The sequence below is a fragment of the Clinocottus analis genome, unplaced genomic scaffold (genome assembly GCF_023055335.1).
Source record: "Clinocottus analis isolate CAN_PGR_092001 unplaced genomic scaffold, fCliAna1.0.p SCAF_30, whole genome shotgun sequence".
In the NCBI taxonomy this organism is placed as follows: domain Eukaryota; kingdom Metazoa; phylum Chordata; class Actinopteri; order Perciformes; family Cottidae; genus Clinocottus; species Clinocottus analis.
The window spans coordinates 809,703-831,971 of record NW_027176043.1 but is presented as its reverse complement, the minus strand read 5'-3'; the positions used below and the strand labels follow the sequence as shown (position 1 = coordinate 831,971).

Here is a 22,269-nt window from a genome sequence, read left to right as displayed (position 1 = left end):
ACCCTAGATTCCGTCATTCTAATTGGTTGTGGGGCTGCACGCCCGCTGAACAGCCTATACGGTGCGTAGGAGGAGCTTATTTCTGTTGAATGTGCCGATGTCCCGCCCACCACGCCTTACAATTGGATACTTACTTTTAGAGCGATTTAAATGACCATAAACGGCCATGTCAGCTATATAGATTGGATGATGACGTGCCAATCAAACATTTTGCTCCGCTGTGGGCCGGTGGTCTTTGTTTGGATGGACTGTCTCCCCTTGCCTGCTGAACTAAAGAATAGAGCTACCACTGCAGACTAACTTTTTATACATTTATGGGATTCCTCTCGCAGACTTCTCACCTGTGATGATTACTGTTATTATTGTGTAAATACAGCAGTGGTTAAGATGAACAAATTGTGACGTGCTTTCCAGTATTTAATTAGTGTATTAGTCACTGCCATTGCTGTCTAGTAACCTTATATGTAACACTAGCTCGTAGCATCTGTCGTCCACCGCCTGACAGGAACAATCGCCAGCAGGTTACATGCCGTTTTCTTCCACACAAGTAAGACAACCCAATTCCATCCCTGCCTTAGTTCCTGCTGCTAGCTGGATAAAAAGAGGAGCTGTCCAGCCTGGACCACATCAAACCCCTGTTAATCTGGGACAGGAAGGACGCGGCCACCCTGGAACACGTCAAGCCATGCTGGTACTGGGACAAAAAGGACCTTGCCCACACTCCATCCCAGTCAGAGGGACTGGACCCTGCCACTGAGGCCCGGTACCGCAGGGAGGGGGCTCGGTTCATCTTTGACGTTGGCACGCGGCTTGGGCTGTATCCTTCTGTGGGGAACATATTGGCTAGTTAAGCTAGCTCTATAACACCTAAGATACGGGTCGGTTTCATGGTTAGCATTCAAGTTACCTGATGAAAGAACGCGTACACTATCGCACCGTGTAACAGCTGACCCGGTATGTGAAATCGTCCTGTAATGATGGTTCATGTGACCACTTAATGTAATGCTACAGGTTGTGTGGCCTTCCACAGTGAAGACATTATTTATTTATGCATTTAGCTTATACTGCACCTTCCCCGCATCAGCAGTAATTGCCTCATTTCATTTCTGACCATTGAGAGAAAATGACTAATACTGTTGAAATCCATCTGTCAATCTTCTTAACTTCTATGGCTGCAGGCACTATGACACACTGGCTACTGGGATCGTTTACTTCCACCGCTTCTACATGTTCCACTCCTTCAAGCAGTTTCCCAGATATGTACGTATAGTTCTTCATCCGGGTCAGTCTGGAGATCTCTGTACTCGCCCTTGGTGGGTGCATCATAGAACTTTATTTCACCTGTGTGTAAACTGGACACAAACAGATGTTCACAAAGACACCAGTGCACTATGAAGGGCAGTGTTTTACAAATAAACATACTGTACGTTTATACTTGAGGTTGTAATGTTTTATAACCGTCATTCATTGAGGAAATGTTGCTGCACTGTGATTTGGAAACACATCATATTTCATATTATATATTCCATAGCTGCATCTACGTGTTATCCAAACTGTGCAGTGACAACAGAAGCTACTGTCCAGCTTGAAAAAATGCATTTTGTTTCTGTAGGTGACCGGAGGATGCTGCCTTTTCCTAGCAGGAAAAGTGGAGGAAACTCCAAAGAAGTGCAAAGACATCATCAAGACTGCTCGCAGCCTGCTCAACGACATCCAGTTTGCCCAGTTTGGAGATGACCCTAAGGTCTGTAGCAAGAGCTCCTTTTATTAGGGTGTGACTTGGACTGTCTTATTGGAAGTACTGAAATTATAGCAAATTGAGACAAGGCTCCATAGAAGAAATGTAATCCACAAGCCTTTGTTTTTGTTTTGTTTTTCTTCGTTTCTCATCTCTATTCCTTTATAGCAATTCATCTCAGAGGTGCACTGTTTTTTGATTGAGTTACATTTGTACATGCACCTTCCTAAAAGGCCCATTCAGCTATCGAGTGTGTCTTAATGTCTCTGTCCATGGTGCTGGAAAAAGTGCATCGAAGCAGTTGGTTAACTGAAATGTCAGTGCAAGTTACATTTGATGTGAAAATGTATAAAAATATTTAGCAGAAATTACACAAACAAAACAGAATTGTTATACATGCTTGAATTATAAAAAATAAAAAACAGTGATTTACAAAAAGTTTTTAATAATACATGTTATAGTTGAAGGATAATTCCTGAGCTGTACTGCTGAGACAGAGGTCCATGTATGTAGTCATTGTGTCCCACTCTGGCCAGTAAGTCCCACTCTCCCTTCCAGTGTTACCAGTGTTTAAAAAATGAAAAGAGAAGTGATTGCGAGCATGCTGCATCAGAAATGGAATATGATATTTATAACCATGTTTACATTAGTGTATTCATGTAGAGTTTATTCTTGTATCTTACCTGAAACTAAAAGTTATGTTTTTGTTAGCTTAGAATGAAGACCTAATACCTACACAGGAAGCAGGTCCTCTTCACAAAATCCACTGTAATGCACCGCCATGTTTCTACAGTAGCCCAGAATGGACAAAAAACACTGGCTTTATTAAGAGCCTGTAGTGCTCTTGTGTTACTTGAGGACCACTGCAGTTCTCTGTCACGCTCAGAAAACTTGGGTAACGTGAGCTGCAGAGTACAAATGTGTGGTGTGGCCTGTTGCCATTTGACTAACATTTCTCCTGAACTAGTGGCGTTCTGCTAAGGATGGCTTTCGCAGCTTGAGCAAACCTCCAAGGGAACAAAAGAGATTGGAGCTCACAGGTTGTTTTACAAAGCTGTTAGGATGATTGAAGGCTGCAAATCAATTGCTGTGCACCAGTCCCTTTCCTTCCCTTGCAGGGAAGGTCGGGCTTTCTTTTAAGGTCGTCACCATTTGCTCAAGGAAGAATATCGTTCCTTACAGGAGGAGGTGATGGTGTTGGAACGCATCCTGCTGCAGACCATCAAGTTTGACCTGCAGGTGGAGCATCCCTACCAGTTCCTGCTGCGCTATGCCAAGCAACTCAAAGGTACTTCTGTTTCTTTTTGTCCATTTCTTTGGCATTTGGCAAAAATCCAGTATATAGAGAAACATAGACATGTAATTGTATCTTAACTTGAGACTTTTACTACGTGCCTGGATTCACTTGTTTGTCTAAATCTGTGCCAGGAGTGTTGGTATTAAAACAATATAGTTACCTACATTTACAACAATTTTTAGATTAGATTCAACTTCATCATCATTGCACAGAGCACAAGCACCATGGGTAGGGATGGGACTGTTGTCTTTTGGCATGCAACCCTTATGACAGGTGGTGTTCTGGTTGAGGAGGTGGAGACTGGGTTCTGTTGGTTAGAAAGTCCCATAATCCAGTTGCTGAACTAGGAAAAAAGCTGATGGACAAACTGGTTCTGTTTTTAGGTGACAAAAACAAAGTGCAGAAGCTCGTCCAGATGGCCTGGACCTTTGTGAATGACAGGTAAACGTAACAACCAGTATGTGTGATTTGAAATGGGGATTTTAAGACTGAACCAATCATACGTATTTTTTACTTATTTATGCAGACTTAGTAAGGAGGATGTGACAGTAAACTCTAGTTCTAGCAATGGTTCTGGAGGGCAGAGTAACCTTAGGTGTCAAAGAATAAATTAAACTGTTTCACTTTTTTTACAGTTTTTCATGTGCAAGCTTATCAGTTGTCAATAAGGGTAATGTGATTGTTTTATTCATTGTGCTCCTTCTAAGCCTTTGCACCATGGTGGCCCTGCAGTGGGAGCCACAGATCATAGCCGTGGCTGTCATGTATCTGGCTGGACGTCTCAGTAAGTTCGACATCCAGGACTGGACCTCCAAACAATCGTCCCGGCGCTGGTGGGAGCAGTTTGTCTATGATGTGCCTGTGGAGGTGCTGGAAGGTAAATGGAATACTGTCACATTTTTCATAGTGTATTTCGTATAAGGTTTTCATATCTTTCTACCTTTTCTCCTGTTTCCTACTCTCCTTCCATTACAAAGATATCTGTCACCAGATCCTGGACTTGTATTCTCAGGCCAAGCAGCAGATACCTGATGGAGTGATAGGGATGGGTGAAGACGCCCCACCACCTTCCATCTTACCCCCTACTGCCCTACCGCTGGCGAAGAAGGCCTCCCCTCAGACCAGCCCCAGGCCACCGAGACCAGCTCAGGTGAGTGGGCCTGTGTTTCATTTAATGCCTCAACTTGCCAGCTGATTCTGAGTCCGACTGATCCTGGTTCTCTGTTTTTTTTTTAGCCTTCTCCCAAAGATGACAGCAAGCCCACTAGTAAGTACAAATCTTCCAAAGCTTCTGTGTGATTTATAAATTTAAGCTCCTTATGCTGTAATTTGTACATGTTTTTTTTCTATACCTTGTCTTTTTATTGACCCAGAACTGACAAATCTAGAACCTCCTCCGCCCCCTCCTCCGCCACCTCCTCCTCCTCCTCCAGTCTCCATAAACCCAGGTCAGTGTCCTCTGTCCTTAATGGCATTTACAAAGACGATCCGTTATCAACTGCCTTTTAAAACTGTAATCAAATGAATCAACGAATGAAATGGGTGGTTGACCACAGTGATCATTTGTTGTGCCCACATTCTTTATATTATTCTTTTCATTGCTCACCCATATCCCTGACGGTGGGTGATACGGTAGTCAAGAAGCTCCTTGGTAGCAAGATAGATAGCTAGATAATTACTTTACTGATCTCCAAAGGGAAATTCAGGGTCCAAATGGCTCAAGACATCACACAACACAATATACATACACACACTATTAAAAAGGATTGTCCAAAAAATAAAAAAACACACATTATTTGAGTGAGAGAGGATGAGGGAGGGGGGAGGTTGTTGTGCAGAGGACTAACATAGCCATTAGCCAGTAGGGGCGTTGTGCAGAGGGCTAACATAGCCAGTAGATAGTGAAGATTGTGGAAACAGTGAGTGAGTTGGGGACTGTGCATATTTAAAGGGGTGGAGACTATGCAGAGAAGTCCAACACAGTACCTTTAATAGACTTTGATAAAGGCGCAAGGTGCCAGGGGGGGATAGTAACAAAGTAGAAATACTTTGTTCCTGTACTTAAGTTGTTTTTTGGGATATCTGTACTCTACTATTTATACTCCTGTTGACTTTTACTTTTACTTCACTACATTTTGCAAAAAAATCCGATACTTTTACTCCGATACATTTCCCATGAAACCCTGATTACTCGCTACATAATCAAATCTATCTTTAGAAACCAACATCAAAGATATATCGCGGAGATATGAATATTTACAAAACAAAAACATTGTAAAGTGCGTTTCAAGTTCCGTAAGTGTTAATTCCAATCGACTGGTGGAGTCTCTGTAATAAGATGTCATGGCCAATGGTGTCCAGTGCAGCACTGAGGTCTAACAAGACAAGAGCAGAGACAAGTCACCTATCTGATGCAACTCGAAGGTCATTGGTAATTGTCACCGGTGCTGTCTCTGTGCTATGATGCTTTCTAAATCCTGACATGGGGGTCGGGAACTGTGCCCATGGATTGGCAGACTGAATGGTGGTTCCCGGGGTGGTGGAAGACTAGAAAAGCACAATGTTGCAACTAGAATCTAAGCCTTTCCAGTATGTGCAGTCACCCATTTTCAGACTAAATGCCTTATAGTACAACTGCTAATGCTGAGGATGATGCAGTAGCAAAAGCACCAGTTGCTGTGGCTCGATTGGAGGATTCTCCCCCATGTGATTTGACAGACTGTTGTCGTATGGTGTGGATCAGTTGCCAGTGTTTAGTCCAGACAAAGTGATGACAGGCCAGAAACAAGACCCGCTCTACCTTCTTGGGGAGAGAGCGGCTACTTGTGATGATATCCCAAATAAACAGTGAAGACCCCCAGATTGACCTGCCACTGATGAGTGATTTGCAGAATGTTCTGCCTTTTGGGTTATCGTGATGTCAGAACCTCACTGTGTGGGCAAAACCGAGAGCGAGAGACCTACATGTACACCTCCACCTACATTCACTGCATCTTTCTCTTCTCCCACAGACCTTAAACCTCCTTCCTCCTACCCAGCAGCCCCAGATCTGTCATCGAAACCACCCCTCCCACCTTTAACCCATTGCCCACCTCCACCACCTCCTCCACCCATGGACTTCCCCACCTCCAGCTCCCTGGTGTCCAGCGAAGGTTACCAGAAGCTCCAATCCATGATGAAGACAGATGGCTCCTGTTATACCACTCTAACCCAGGCCTGTGCTCCACCACTGGGCTACCACCACTACCCCCCAGGCACCTCCTACCACACTCCTCCACTCTCAACCTACAGCTACTTGCTTGCTCCTCCTCCGTCAGTGTTGGGGATGGCCCCTAGTTTAAGTGGTGGGTACCCACCTCCATCCACTGCTGGACACAATCAGCTACCCCCTCCGCTGCCACCGGGGATGCCTCCAGTTAGCGGTCTGAGTCGAGGTACGTGGATGAGATGAGTATCACAAAGAAAGGTTAGAATGTTTTTTAAATGTTCTAATTTGCCTTGAAATCACAATGTTCACCGTTTAAGATAAAAGTCAACAATTCATTGTTCTCTGGAGCAGTTAACGATAGGAAAGCAAATGTACCTGATATGTGCCAACTTTTGTTGTTATCGCAATTCTAAAAACATACTTTTACACAAATGTGAAAATTTGGGTCTTCCATTAGCGCTCTTCATTTTCGCATTGTCGTAATTTATTGTTGAAAGTATTTTCATCTGTATTATCCTCTGTTCATCTGTTATTGCCTCATGTCCTAATTTAATATTGATAGGAAGACAGTGTTCCATACCTTTCTGTTTATCAGCATATTCAGAAGAACACAGTGACCGTAAAAGGCAGCTTTTTTTATTACATTTGACTTTTTGCTTTTTCTCTGAAAAAAGCTTTCTGTTCAATTCTGCAGAAATATTTGTTTCCTACTTTTATTTAACTGGTTTATAATGCAATCTGCTTTCTTTCATTTGTAAAGAAAACCCATTCAGGTGCGTACTTAAAATATTTATTGTTGTGAATACAGAAGCACACCCTTTTAAAAATACTGTAGATGTTTACTTTTTTTTATGCAATAAAACAAACCAGAAGTGTGTCACTAATTGTAATTTCACTGTTGATGTCATAGTAATACATGCATGTAATACAATGGTCTTTATAGTCAGTTCCAGATTAAGTATTTATGTATGGGATAAATGTTATGTTTTACATACAGCAGAACAGTGTCTGATGTTTTACAACAGCCCTATTTGATGAGCTCATCTTCATGTTTCAAATGTCCAAGTATCTGAGTGCTCTCACAGACATGTTGAGCCCTTTATGCACACTTTAGTTCAGTCTCCATTTCTTGAAAGTGTTGCCTTATGACTCACAATTCATAAGGTTGTGACTTAAAACACAGGACAAGCAGGTGAGGCTTCTAGTAACACGTGTTCCTCAAGAAAATGGATGGATGGATGGGTGGGTCTGCACCTCAAGTAATAATAAAATCAATGAATGTTGCAATGTTTGGGTTTGATGCATAGCACCTCCTGAGGAAAGATATTAAATACTAGACCACTAGGTGGCACTGTTGTGGTAGGTGGTTCCAGTTTCTTCACTAGGAAACAGTTCATGCTGTGAAATGCTCTTCTGCTGTACCAAGATGCACAGTTATTTGGCCAAGAGTGACATATAACTCCTCACTGTTCAACAAGATACATCTTGTGAGTAACTACACTTTCATATCTTGTTTTGAGCCGACAGCATATGCCTTAACCATAGCAATGCTGTCTACGCCATGTTTGATTTAGTTTGATGCACACAGCCCGATGCCTGGTAACGAATGAATGTTTCCCAAACTGATATTAGATTTGAAATATATTTCTAAAAAAGTCACAATAAAGTTTTTTGCTAATTGTTTTGCGGTCCGCGTCACCTGACACTTTATGTGTATAATTATTAAAGGGCAAGATTACAATATCATCCTCATCACTATCTGATTTAGTCAATCAGATTTGACAAGACCATTTAAAAAAGGACAAAACATCTCCTTTCATATGAATCAATGCCTCCTGTGTCCTGTGTCTTGCCTCCTGTGTCCAGCCACCTATGTCCTGCCTCATGTGCCTCCTGTGTCCTTCCTCCTGCCTTCTGTGTCTTGCCACCTATGTCTTGCCTCCTGCCTCCTGTCTTGTGTCCTGCCTCCTTCCTCCTGCCATGGCCCTGCTGACATCCTCCCTTCTCTCTCCTTCTATGAATTCCTGCTCCATCGATACACATTCCTAACTTTGTTCCTTTTCCAGAGTCTTTGTGCTTCCTCTCAGGTTTACGTCCTGGTTTTACCTGGACGCTGGTCCTGCCCGACACCTCCTGCTATGAGCATTATTAGTAGTAGTCGCATTGCTATTAGTATTGCCAATACCACTGTTTTTTTTGTTATTTTTCTATTACATCTACTGTAGTTTTTTTTAAGTAACTTTTTTTTGTGTGAATTTTTCATCATTCTCTCCTTTCATGAATCATTTCTGTTATATGCATGTACTGTTCTGTAATTCTGTAGGTTGGTCATTGTGTACACATGACATTGACTGCTTCTGTCCAACCTGAGAGAGGATCCTGCTCTGTTCCTCTCCGAAAAGTTTCTTTTATTTTTCTCGCTGTTGAAGGTTGTTTTTTTTGGGGGGGTGAGGGGGGGTTCCTGGACCGATGTCATTTGGTCATTTGTGATTTTGGGCGATACAAAATACATTGAAATTAACTGAATTAAATTTAGGGGGAAACCCTTCAAGTTAGCAATGTGTGATCTGCTAAAAGCGCATTAGTTAGCTATAGATATGTTGCAAGTCAAACAGTTCTGTTTTCTGGCATTTCTAACCAAACACAGAAAAACAACCACTGACAACTACTGTACATGATTAAATATGTGACCATGCTTCTTGCAATTACCATATGTATCTTTCTATTGGTTCTTTTCCAATTGTTACAAAATGCACACAATCATAATTACAGTCAGCAGAAGATTGATAGGGGAATATAACACTGTCACACACAAAGGAAAGACCCATTTAAAACACTCCACATTATTGAATTAGTTAACTTATCAAACTGAACACAGCCTCATGACTCCTAACGCACTGGGTAGAGATAATTAGACATGTTAAAGAATATGCAAATATTAGACATATGCAACAGTTCCATACATAATCATGATGCCATATATTTACATTTGAACAGTTAGTGTTCCCTCTCTTAAGAGATAAATATATGGATGATAAAAGAAGCTAGACACGACTGTATTTCTTTAAAAAACGTAAGGAGCAAAAACAAAGCATCATGACTGGAAACATTACAAACGTGTTGGTTTGTACATTTCCCATGGAGGGGCCTGCAGTGGGTGATAAATAAAATCACCCTGAACATCGTTGGAACATTGTTGGAGCCTTGTTGGTACCCATGTACAGAGCCTGAGTGATATGATGAGGTGCAGAGTCCTAACAAGAGGCAATACCCACCCAGGACCCTCACTGGCCGTCACACCTCCACCTGCACTATCTGCACTTTCTGGACTAGTGTTTACTGTTTTCTTTAATGTCTTTTTTTATATTTATCTTGCTTATTGTATATAAGTACAAAGAGCAAAGTGAACCGGCGTCAAATTACATGTATGTGCAAATTTACATGGTCATTATAGCTATTTTATATAAGCAACAGCCTGTTCATCTTGCTGCCACACCACCAGATGGCGTATTCTACTTATGGCTTCATCACTAATATTTATTTTTTGAGAAAAGAATGAAAATATTTGTCACTTTTAGAACAGATTTACCGCTTTGAAACACAAGCAAAGCAAGTAAGATGCCCCTTTGGGATGTGGTGTCTGTGCGATTCAGAAACAGGAGCACAGTAAATTGCAATGAAAGGTTTTGGAAAAAAAAGGATTTGTTCCATTACAGTTATCCAATGATGGTATAACCAACATATTATAATATGAGTTTAGATTCAGATTGAATTCACTTCGCTTTAGTAGCCGTGCAGGTTTACAGGCAGCTGGCCCTCCAGGCCTTCGGAGTCCTTGTCTTCTAAAATAAGTTTGTAAATGCTCAGACAGAATTTGAATGTCAACTGAAACACAATTTGTTGAATTTGCAAACTGTAGGAAGCTGGTAGTGCAGGCGTGTGTATTGCCAGGGTCCAGGTAATCCTCCAGAGAGCTCTTGAGGAAGCTGCATTGTCCTTCACGGGTTTCCTTAGCTCTTTAAAGAATAGCAGATGTTTCCAGGAGTTGCAGAAAGAATCATTGCATTTCATTGACTGTATTGTAATAGAGACAATGTGAAAATAAAATAAAATGTTCAAAATGATCCTGACAAAGTCTCTAAAATCTGCTGCCAATGCGTGACAGGTTAAATGCAGAGTACTTATCCATTCCCATCACACCCTGCGGTCCAAACAGAAGCCATCTTGAGTCCCATGCAGCATATCTTATCTCCTCTCTCCACAGTTAGTCGTGCGTTGCATCTTTTATGCATTGCCTGGGATTTAAAATAATAATTAAGTTGCTGTGCAGCTCTTGATGCGAAAAGGCTGCTGGAGCCCCGAAAATGCGCAGCTTCTCAGACGTGCTTGTGTTACATGACGGCACCCTCTCTCTCTCCCTATCTCTCTCTCTCTCTCATCCCCCCCCCCCCCCCCTCTCTCTCTCTCTCTCTCTCTCTCTCTCTCTCTCTCTCTCTCTCTCTCTCTCTCTCTCTCTCTCTCTCTCTCTCTCTCTCTCTCCCCCTCTCTCTCTCTCCCTCTCTCCCGGTGTACTAAAGGTGACCGGGGATCCGCACTCCCTGCTCATTATTTAATGTCTTGGCATTGAGGCAGCGGGAGGCGGATGGGATCTTGCCGCAGACCTGGTCCGGACCCCGCTGTGTGTTGTGGAGGAGGATCGCGCTGGCGGAGGCTGGTCTGTGTGACATCTGGGATGCTATCAGCATGTATGTGCCGCCGCATCCACTCTTACAGTGAGCTCTCCACACACATAGGCTGCTTTTTTTTCCATCGCAGCCACATTTTCATCCAAATTCGTTTTGTCACACATTGCCAGTGACGCTTGGACGTTTATAAAACGACGCGCATGCGTTGCACTTGGAATAATTTTGCAGCCTAAGTTGCATCCCTGAGACCTTGTGTCAAAGTCGTTGGCAGGATCGGAGTCAGTGATGTGGACTACTCTGGACCGCGGATGCTGGGGGTTCTTCTGCCTGTCCCTGTTGGCGTCTGTAGTCTGCGGTGCGCAAAGGTGAGATCTGATTATAACGCCACATGTGGGCTGTGGTTTCAGACAGGCCCTGTAACGTCTTCTTATTTCTGTCATCAGAGCCAACGAACCTAGCAACATGTCCTTTGTGAAAGCCACGGTGGACAAGCTGCTGAAGGGCTATGACATCCGTCTGCGGCCTGACTTTGGAGGTAACAGCCCGGTGTCCTCTGCTTCGTGTGCCCCGGTGTGCTGTTGCGCTGCAGCCTCGCGCTCACTCTGCTTCGTGTGCCCGGTGTGCTGTTGCGCTGCAGCCTCGCGCTCACTCTGCTTCGTGTGCCCCGGTGTGCTGTTGCGCTGCAGCCTCGCGCTCACTCTGCTTCGTGTGCCCCGGTGTGCTGTTGCGCTGCAGCCTCGCTCGCGCTCACTCTGCTTCATGTTCTCCACAGGCGCCCCGGTGGATGTCGGCATGAGCATAGACATCGCCAGCATCGACATGGTGTCTGAAGTCAACATGGTGAGTTCCCTCCACTCTGCCTGCAGGATGAGACACGCGCGCGCGCGCGCGCAAGCACGCACACAAACTTTTCCGCAATGTGTCAAAGCCAATTCATATGCATCAAGTACTTCCCCGCGGTGTCACAACCGTCGGAGGCTGAGAATAACCAGAGACAGACAGACGTGAAGAATATATCACGTAGGGCCACAGAGAGAGACAGAGAGAGAGAAAGAGAGAAAGAGAGAGAGAGAGAGAGAGAGAGAGAGAGAGAGAGAGAGAGAGAGAGAGAGAGAGAGAGAGAGAGAGAGAGAGAGATAGCCCGGTGTCTGAAGGGCAGCTCGCGCTGGGAAACGGACACGAGAAGAATGGAAAAGAATAAGACGTCTGTGTGCATATTTTGTCCGTGTTCTGGCCTCAGTGCAGTGATTATATAACGGCTGTCAGTGAGTCAACGGGAGGCCCAGAAAAGCAGCGTCGGCAAAATGTGATTGGAGCACTTAATACAGCTCCAATGCAGCGGCCGTGTTCCAGCAGAGCCACTGGAGATGGATGTCTTATCTTCATTTACTGAAACAGCTGGGAAGCTGCTTTCAGTTCTAAGGTGTTAATACCACTAAGTCTTGTTTTGCAAAGTTTGAAAGGTATTGGTTGGAAATTTTCCTCATTATTTTTCTAAATGGTGGCAGGAAATAGAAAATACCATTTTCAACCTTTTTAATCGGAGCTGGTCTAATTGTGCACATATAACAATATAGGCACAACAATTCAACATGTCTGTTTCTTCATATTTTATAACATAATACAATGATTTTTGTTCTCCCCCTGTAAAGCACAATAGGATGAGTTTTCAACCAATCATATTATAACATCCATCCCTCAATTAATCTGCAACTTTTAGCAACACAGGTGATGTTTGGAGCCACTGTCCTGTAGCTCTGTATGGACAACATTCCAAGCGTGCCAATATTATAGCAATCCAATCAAAGGCAAAGGAATTCATTTAAAAACCCTCTAGTACATTGTTCCAGAAGCTAAAGACACTCTAACTTCTGTTTCACTTGGAGTTCAAAGTCAGTTGTCCTTCTCCATACAGATGCAGAGAATAGTGGTCACTTCAGCTGTATTTGTTGTTGTTGTCCTTGTTTTAATGTGGTGTCACTTCTGCAAGACCAATCCCCAATGAAGAATTTTTTAGTTCATCAAAGTATCTGGAACTTAGATTTAGAAACAGGTCCAGGGAAATTCCCAAATGTAGTTTAGGGTGCAGGGCAGAATATGTCATCGTGGATAGCTCAGGTGTTATGTTACCTTAGTAGTTAAATTTCTAAGGTATTTTGATTGGAAGACAACCGCTGACAACCCAAAGCCCCAAATGGTTGGCTTTTTGTTGAGGGAACCAGGGTAATGCTAAATTGGTTAGGGTTTGGGTTGGTCTACAGAACACATCAATAACCAATACCTCTCCTCTCCTCTATTGATTTTCATCCTTTTTTAGATGTTAAAACTGTTAAAAATGTATACATGGTTAATATCATTAGCATTGTTTTGTAAATTTTCAATCCAATGTGTCAAAGCACAGTACTTTATTATCTAATATTCTACGCTTCCTTTCTTTATGTATTTTAATCCTGCTGTTTTAGACCAATGGCCTGTGTGCTTCTAAGCTTCTTACTACATGTTACGCAATGTATGTTTCATGTTCCTGGTGTTTCTTTTGTGTACCTCTCCCTTTCCAGTAAAGTACAGGAGGATTACCATGGTAGCGTAAATTGGGATGGGTTTAAGCTTTCAAGTGTACAACAACTTCCAGGTGTTAGAAATAAATGCAAATGAACTTAAGTGCCCCCTATTGGTCACACAGTAAATATTGTTTCTAGTCAATGTGGCACTATAGAATACATAACCCAGATAACCCCGGGCGTGGACCATAAGACATGACAAGCTGCATAGGGCGTGGACCATAGGGCATGGGAACCTGGAGGGCGCGGACCATAAGACATGACAACCCATAGAGTGTGGTCCATAGGGCATGCAACCCGTAGGGCAAGGACCATAGGGCATGGCAACTCGTAAAGTGTGGACCATAGGGTATGGCAACCCATAGGGCAAGAACCATAGGGCATGGCAACTCGTAAAGTGTGGACCATAGGGTATGGCAACCCATAGGGCAAGGATCATAGGGCATGGCAACTTGTAAAGTGTGGACCATAGGGTATGGCAAACCGTAGGGCAAGGACCATAGGGCATTGCAACCCGGAGGGTGTGGACCATACGGCATGGAAACCGTAGGGTGTGGACAGTATGGCATTGCAACCCGTAATGTGTGGACCATAGGGCATGGCAACCCGTAGGGTGTGGACCATAGGGCATGGCAACCCGTATGGTATGGTAACACAAGCTACAAGCACGGACAAAGATTTTCTTTGAATTATTCACCGAAACGACAAAGGGACATTTCATTTTGCAGACTAGGAAAATGTACTTAGGAAGATGCAAGAAGACAAAAAGGTTTGCCATGGAGAATTGTAATGAACTGTATCAAAAAACAAATTGTCCATCTTTGTAAAATCTTTAGAAATGTTTAGTGCTCTTTACAAGTAAACAATTGTTGTATCATCTCTATGTAGTAATGCAATGCTAAATCAGTGAAGTACTCTTCTGAAAAAAAAGTTTCTAAAAGGAATTTACTCTATAAAAAAGCCTTGTTCAACTAGTGGCTCTTTCCATGCTGTAAGACAATAACAGCCCATATGCTATTGTTTGTGTAATTAATATCCGTCAACATCCTTCCAAATCTTATATCAATTCAAACTCACATCGGTTTAAATCAGATGCACTCACAACAAAATATATTTGATGTAATGTCACTCTATTCGGTCAGATGATTTTAAGTAGTGTGCTTTTTACTGGCGCAGAAATAGGGGAGACAACAATACTTTCAGGTGTGGTTGTGTTAAAGTGGTAATGTCTCAGCCAGGTATCACGGTCACCAGAGGTATGTTTGACTGCAACTCTTACTAGAGTCATTATTTTGATGACCACTTTACTTCTAATTGAGTACTTTCTTTTGCTTTTATGGCTACTCTACCCACCTCTGAGATTTTGATATAAGGTTGAAAAGTTTCGCAATAGAGTGGAATTAGACGGGATGCTTTTGAAGAGTTTAAAATGGAAAGGGTTGATCATCTGGGAGCATGAGTGATCTCAGTCTGTTTTATGGTAAGCCGCACAGATATTTCTAAAGTGTAAGTAGTTGTGGCACTGGTTTTATAGTGGCTTCATGGGAAAAGCAAAGGATTACTGAAATAATTGTATTCAAATGCAGCCATTAATTTCAGATTATTCAATAACTAACACTAGTTTAAAGTTCAAGGGGTGATTAGAATGCTTATAATTCATTCTCTGGGTACCACAAGCATTCAGATCAGGGTCTGTTTGGTAGTTCATCTTTCTTGTTTTAGACCAAAACATTGCATCAAAAGATGGACTAACTTATCCTGGTTAACATAAAGACAAAGAGCCAGGTGGAAGAGAATTCCTCCTCAAGATTTCCCTAAGGACATTTCTCACGTCACATTGTGACAAATCAAACAACCTTGTTCCATATATTGACGTGAATCCGGCAGACAAGACCTACAAGGTACGCTTGAGAAGCTCTACTGAACTTGGCAGTAAGTGAACAGATTTCAGGGGGATTTTAGATCATTGTCAAGTCTGTACTGGCCTTAGTCATCAGACATGCTGTGCTGTCAGAAGCAAGGGCAGCTGGTGAGTTAATGCGACGGTGATGCAGCGCAAGGTTTTGCTGCACGTCGCCGAGGTCCGGCTCCTTCTCTCAGCATGTCAACTGATTGGCTGTGGCACCGTTTCTGCCCAAGTGATGCAAAAAGGACATGGCATGCATTCATGTCTAGGGAAACGTGATATTTGACTTGTGGATGTCAAACACTGGCTGTATCAACAGGCGGATACAAAAGCTTCTCTCTTTAGTACGCGACACAGGTCAACCGAATCAAAACAAGTTTTATAGCCAAGTAAATTTGCACATACTAGGAATTTGTTGTGGTACACAATACAGTATTCTTTCTGATCATTCATACCTATTCATGCACTGCTGGGACATCTATGTGGTTAAGTGTCTTCACCAAGTACACAACGACATGGACGAGCGGAGCAGGGGATCAAACCAACGATCATCTAATAATTGAAGGACAACCCTGCTCTACCACTGAGCCACATTCGCTCCAATCTGTGACTCAAAACCATAGTCCGAACATTGACTTTGGTGAACCGTTGCACTAGCATTTATTGTATTTCTGATGTGATTCTGTAAAAAAAATTGTGTTGATCGAAGGTACATTATAATGTTATCATGATATGTTCCAATGTAAGAGAGGTGAGAAACTTAAAAAGTATATTTACAGTCATTTGGAGGAGATGTTTTCACAGCAATGTAAAATATATATAAGACCTGTTTAACATTTGCAGCTGTAATTTACAGGCTAGCTGCTGGTGCTATCACAGGCCTCATCGCTGACTTTGCCCTTTCCATGTTGGACCGGCCAGCCTCCAGTTTACGGAGGGTCTGGCTGCACAGAGGGTCGAGACCATAAATCAGTTTTACGGGAAAGTGGTGATGAACCTGCGTGTAAACAGAAAGGATAAACATGACACTAAGACTGGATCCCCTCCAGTTGTGCAGCATCCCTCCCCCGTTCATGGGGTCAAGGAGGTGTATCATTTCTCACAGGAAGAGAGAGGAGGAGAGAGCAGCAGCGCTCTGGGCTCTGTCATGGAAACTGTAACTGCTGTGTCAAATATGTATCGTTCGCACTTACAACAGAAAGGGAGGGTTTTACTATGTGTACTCCCTAGTTCCAAAGACGACAGGATACTTTAGACCCATTTTGGATCTTTGCCCATTGCCCGCAAGACCTGCTGACCATCAGGCAGTTCAGCCACAGCTGGTTCAGCCAGGTGATCGATTCACGTCTATCGACTAACACTAAGTGGCTCTAAAACACAGACATGTCATGGGTTTCGTCTTCCAGGGCAAGAGTCTGCAAGTACCTCCAGCAGGAGAAAAGCTGCCGCTTGGATGCCATGAAGCACAAGCGATGCTTGGTTATCATTCCCTCATTGGTAGATAATGATCTGCAGTCTTCTTGGGATCCCGAAACATCTGTTGAAGGGAATACCGTTGGGATAAGTGTCCTCTATTAAAAGTTATTGTACATCTGCTTTGCCCAGTTCATTATTGGTTTGTTCTATGTAATGCCAACCCGCAACGTAGAGCTGTTTACCTCGAGGATGACATGTCCATAAAGCCCTTTCCAAGAAACACTTAGCAGGGGGGCATTGTGAGGGAATCTCCCAAGCCAATAGGCAGGCAGGAAAAGGCCCTCCTACTGTGGTCTGTGCACACTCTACCTGCTGCATGACAGTGTACTCACCCTGTTTGGTGAGTGTGGAGGACCTGTAGGCAGTATCGTGCTCACTGTCTTGTCCATTCATACGGTTCTAGTGCTCACTGGAAAAGAAAACAGAAAGACAGGACTGGTAAAAACACAAGGTGTGTGTTGGTTGTATTGCACCTAACCACCCTCTGGTCATGTTTTGTTCTGTGCAATGTGGTGTGTAGGATCAGTACTGCTTTTTTTTTTTACCCCTGCATGGTTAGACGACCCAGTTTTGTAAGGTACTACCAGAGTTTGCTGGGGCCCTTACGTCTCTGCTTTGAAAGAAGTAGGTGGCCTGCAGTGACTAACCTACAGTGGTTAGAATTATTATGGTCGGATCGACATTTTGACGCATTCATTGATCTTCACTTCACGGTACCCATAGAGTCCAGAAGAGGGCGGAGCCTGACTGAGTTTGAACCAAAGTTACAATATTGCAACCCTAGTTCTATAAGCACAGGCGGAGCACTGCTGCAAGTGGTCCTCATGCGCTAACACTGCTTGCTGGAGGAGGTATGCCGGACAGCGGTGTGTGCTGCTTTATATAATGTGTGATTCGGCAGCTTTTCTGTGTTATGCTATGATTTGAGGAGAGTATTACCCCAAGATGTCGATTAGTGTAACATCTGGAGATAGACATGTTTCACAGCGGATAATTACAAACTGTTTGCTTAAAATAGTATTCTATGACATCAGTAGAGTTTGGGTTTTCTTTCTCATGGCAATTTGTGAATCATCATCAGCTGCACAAAGCTAATTAATTCTTAGCTACCCCACTGTAAGTAGCTATGCTAATTGAATAACTTAAAGGTACAGTTTGTAACCTTTAGGAGGATCTATTGGCAGTATTGAAATATGATATAATTACTATGTTTTCTTTTGTATGTAATAACCTTAAAATAAGAAAAACGTTACTTTAGAATGAGCAAATATTTGTACATATGGAGGTTGTCCTCTTTGTGGAGCCGACAACCACCTTTCTATTGTAGACCAGAATTGATAAACCCAAAACTTTCTCTAGATAGGGCCATTTTGCATTGGCCAACCGTGTACAGTGTGTAGGACAGCTCCAGAGCAAAAAACATGGAAATAAATCATTTATTTTTGCATAGTAGACACTTTCAAAGGGAATACTCCTTATCTTGGAATTTAGGTGATACTGTGCAACTGAAAATAAAGAAATGTTTCCATAGTTATTTAACTAAAAATGTGCGTCACATCCTATGGAGGTCTGCATAGTTCTGTGTTCAAGCCCTTGTAGGATGGCTGTTGTTCAGTGGTTAGTGTGCTCGTCTTTCAACCGGGGGACCGGCGGTTCGATCTCTGGCTCCGCTAGACAAAGACACATAACCCCTAAGAGCTCTGTCTGCTTTTTATAGAGCAAAAATGTAAGTTGCTTTAAATAAAAACGTCAACTAAAATGTAATGAAATGTGATAACGAAACATGACTGTATTGCCCCTCTCTTTATAAGAATCTAATAAGTTATAACAGGTAAAATAGCAATACAATGTCAAGAATTGTATGTATTCTGGTTCCAGAATTTCATAAATACAACAAACTATAGTGTTTGTATGACTATATGTCAAACTTTAGAAGTAGTGACATCAAAAAGCTGTTGCTACTCGAGACAAAATATTTTTGGTGGAAAAAAGGCAAAATGGCTTTCTGGATTGGAAAGGTTGCTGACCCCTGTTAGGAAAACTCTTATATAAAAACACAACACACAGATCATGTACACTACAAGTAGATGGCAGAAGTTTTTAATGACAGTGAAGCTGTACAGATTTTAGCATGAGCAGAACATTCCATTCTATTATCCGAAGCACTTATTCTCTTCAGGGTCGTGGGGCGCTGGAGCCCAGCTGACATTGGGCAAAGACAGAGGTCACCAGGCCAGGTTACCAGTCTGTCTTAGAGCTCAAATAGAGACAGACAACCATTCACGTTCACATTCACACCAACGAGACATTAAGAGTCCAATTAACCTAAGGTGCACGTCTTTGGACTGTAGGAAGAAGCAGGAGAACCCGAAGAACCCACACTGATATGGGGAGAACATGCAAACTCTTGCTGTGAGGTGGCAGTAGCCACTACATCACAGTGCAGCCCACAGAGGAACATATGACTTCTATTTTAAATGACTTTGGATACAATATATATGTTCAAACGAACTAACAGGGCTAAATTATACAACATTACTATTTATCTGACACTTTAACATGAGGAAGAATTCAGAAAGCCAATTTTTTATTTCTGTTTGCGTGGTGCATGAGAGAGAAAGATCAGGTTACTCCAAACTTGTGACATTGGCACTGGATATTAGTCTCTTCCTTTCTGCAGCTCCACATTGCTCACATCAGGACTTTGGACTCTCGCAGAATAGTGAAATGTGTCTTGTTTCTGATGAGGAAAAGCAGATTTGTTATCATGACAACCACAATAAATTGGCCCGACTAAGTATCACAGTGTAAGTGTACTTCATGTAGATGTTTGAGCATGTCTTTGCATGAACTCTATAAGTGTGTTGGGTTTAATGACAAATCTTCTGATAGAGAACACTGCCCCAGAGGCTGGAGACAGCTTGCTGCTGCCAAAATCAATCAATAGCATCAGCACACAAGCAATGTGCAGCTTATCGGCCATTAATGAAAATGCTTGCCTTCAGTCCCATCAACATCTATCTACATTAAACTGACATTCACTAATAAGATTACTTAGTAGTAATGAATCTGATAGTTTTCTCTATTAGTAGGAATGTAATCCATTTCAATAACAGCCTGTTAATGTTTTCACATCAACCGACCTGCTCTCTAATTCAGATTTATTTCATACTGTTTAGTATGTGACCGATATTGAAAGCATGTAATCCTGGAGGATACTTTTATTTACAGTTGATGCAACCTATATGATGACCTAATTTATAAATTTTGCTGACTTGATTGATGACCTCCCACTGGACTGTGTTGCCCTCTTGAATTAGATCATATTGGTCATATAAGCACCCCATTGTGATGGCCTATCTGCTCAGTTTGCACCACTGTTTGTCTGTCCTATTAAATCAAACATTCCTTTATACCTAGGTGCAATTCAGTCTAAAATCTTGAGGCAGTAAGATTAGTTGCAGGCCTTAGTACCCTGCTAAAAAGCCACAGAAGAATAATAATAAAATAATAAGATCAATAGCATTGACTTGCAATGCAATTGGTTCAATATAGTAAAACAAATAAAAAAGAATTGCTTGAAGGTAGTTTAACTCCTTGTGTAACGCTGCTGTAGTTCAGCATGCTGTATTTATCTGGGGAGCAGCTTAAATGTAGGGAAGCGTCATTAACCCAGTAACTGGAAGCATAGCTCACAACACTTTCTAAGTAACTCTTAGGTTATTAACTTAAGAAGCATTGCATGAAATGGTACTTACTTCTCTCTCACACAAACACATCCACAATGAGTGCTGTGGCACGTTCTTGTCCCTGTTATGGTCTCCAAGTCCACAAGACAAAAAGTTTTACAAAATGTTTTTATGTAAAGAAATATTCAGTTTAAAATCCATATTTGCTGACATTTAGCCCTTAATGAAAACATTTTCACCACGATCCAAAACATTTTTGGTGAATTCAAAAACCTTAATAGAATAACAAAATAAATAATTTGGTACAGCTCTTAAATTAACACAAGATGGATCACATGATATTCAATGAAAATTGCGTGATTCTAATCTTAGAATAGCATAGTAGAGATGGAGCTTTTTTTCAGTCAGTTATAATTTAAAAGCCGCCAACCTTTTGGTTAAAGGTTTTAATTAGGTCTTCAATTTTTTTAAAATCCAAAATATAATGTACAGTACACTATATAATGCATTTAATGTTGAGGTAAAAAGGATTTGCAGAATTTAATAATTAAAAGCAGTGTGCGCTGTTGGGTAGCGGTACTATAACTTTCATTAGAAGGCATCAGTGTGTGAATGATAGAAAGCTGCGGCACAAATCTGACGCGTGACCGACGGAGGATTCATAAAAAGGTATTCTAATAAAAAATATTTTTTTTGTTACAATTGATACACTGATATGTGTAAAGTTGATCTCCAGAGGCGAACCCTGACGATAAAAGAAACATTTTTACCAGAACAACAGGTGCAGTGAGGGAAGGATGGTCAGCATTCCCCATTTCTCCCAAACTGGATTGAGGCCAAGTCCTCAAAACCACCTTTGGATTTGTTTCTTTGTGGAGGACTCCCACGTGGACAAATACATGGCTAGCAGACATTGTACCTATCACTATGAAGACAGAAGAAGTCAAGACATGGGCTGTGTATTGGGTTTGAGCGTGCATGTGTGTCCGCTTAGCAAGAGAGAGAAGAGTGTGTGCAGCCCGTATTATGTTGCAGGTGAAGATGTTGTGTTGAGTAGTTTGTGCGAGTGAGGCCTGTGCAAAGTGTGTACTGCCAAGTTGCCTGGCTTGTATCCATGAAATCGTGTTTATTGAATTTTGAGTCTGTGTTGGACATAATACTGGAGTGTTACGTGGTCCGAGTGGAACCCCCGATTGCCAATGGGTATTTAGCACACTACTATTACCAGAATAACATTAATGCATTAAAACTAATTCTGCATGCTGCACACACACAAACAAAGCAACTTGGCCACCTCTACGCATCCCTTTGCCACCACTGGGCCACCACAGTGAGAAGTTTAATTGAGAACAATGAGAATAGTATGTAAATGTGTGTCCCACGGTGATGACAGGCCAGAAAGAATGCCGGCCAGGTGATGGGACTGAGGCAATGTGTTTTATAGTTTTCTAGCACATACTTGTTATTGATTATGAGTATCAAGCTATCACCTGGATTGGTCTACTTACAATAAGGTGGCGCATGCTGTCTAAGGACCTTGAGTTAGTGACGAGCTTGCTAGCTGGCTAGCTAGCAAAGAAGTCACTGTTTTCCCCGCTGCCACACAAAGACCAGCTTGCCGTTAACCACAGAGCGTGTTACCGTCCCGGTCATCGTCTGTATAAATCTCCACCGAACACAAAGACGGAAGTACAAAACTCGATCACTAC

The 22,269-nt window shown here is 42.3% G+C and overlaps 2 protein-coding genes across 3 annotated transcripts in view; both read left to right on the top strand.

The window, feature by feature from the left end:
- Positions 1-237: 237 nt before the first annotated feature.
- LOC137798641 (cyclin-K-like) lies at positions 238-7,530 on the top strand. Of its 2 annotated transcripts, XM_068595525.1 has the most exons (11): positions 238-547; positions 653-817; positions 1,179-1,260; positions 1,613-1,744; positions 2,921-3,026; positions 3,419-3,476; positions 3,743-3,912; positions 4,013-4,185; positions 4,272-4,302; positions 4,409-4,483; positions 6,047-7,530. In XM_068595525.1, the coding sequence occupies exons 3-11, from the start codon at positions 1,228-1,230 to the stop codon at positions 6,484-6,486; spliced, it is 1,218 nt and encodes a 405-aa protein (XP_068451626.1). In that variant the 5' UTR covers positions 238-547; positions 653-817; positions 1,179-1,227; the 3' UTR covers positions 6,487-7,530. The 2 variants fall into 2 exon arrangements, with proteins under 2 accessions (XP_068451626.1, XP_068451627.1); XM_068595526.1 differs by lacking the exons at positions 238-547; positions 653-817 and adding an exon at positions 831-954.
- A 3,289-nt stretch (positions 7,531-10,819) lies between these two features.
- Positions 10,820-22,269, top strand: part of gabrb1 (gamma-aminobutyric acid type A receptor subunit beta1) — a 54,157-nt gene continuing 42,707 nt past the window's right edge. The window contains exons 1-3 of the mRNA XM_068595495.1: positions 10,820-11,293; positions 11,372-11,463; positions 11,701-11,768. Coding sequence (XP_068451596.1) covers positions 11,214-11,293; positions 11,372-11,463; positions 11,701-11,768 — 240 coding nt within the window. The 5' untranslated portion in view covers positions 10,820-11,213. The remainder of the gene's footprint in view (positions 11,294-11,371; positions 11,464-11,700; positions 11,769-22,269) is intronic.

Excerpts from the sequence above, each read along its gene's own strand:
- LOC137798641 (XM_068595525.1), top strand. The coding sequence starts at position 1,228 with ATGTTCCACTCCTTCAAGCAGTTTCCCAGATAT. Across the intron at positions 1,745-2,920 it reads AGTTTGGAGATGACCCTAAG|GAGGAGGTGATGGTGTTGGA; the intron begins GTCTGTAGCAAG and ends CGTTCCTTACAG. Across the intron at positions 3,027-3,418 it reads CTATGCCAAGCAACTCAAAG|GTGACAAAAACAAAGTGCAG; the intron begins GTACTTCTGTTT and ends TTCTGTTTTTAG.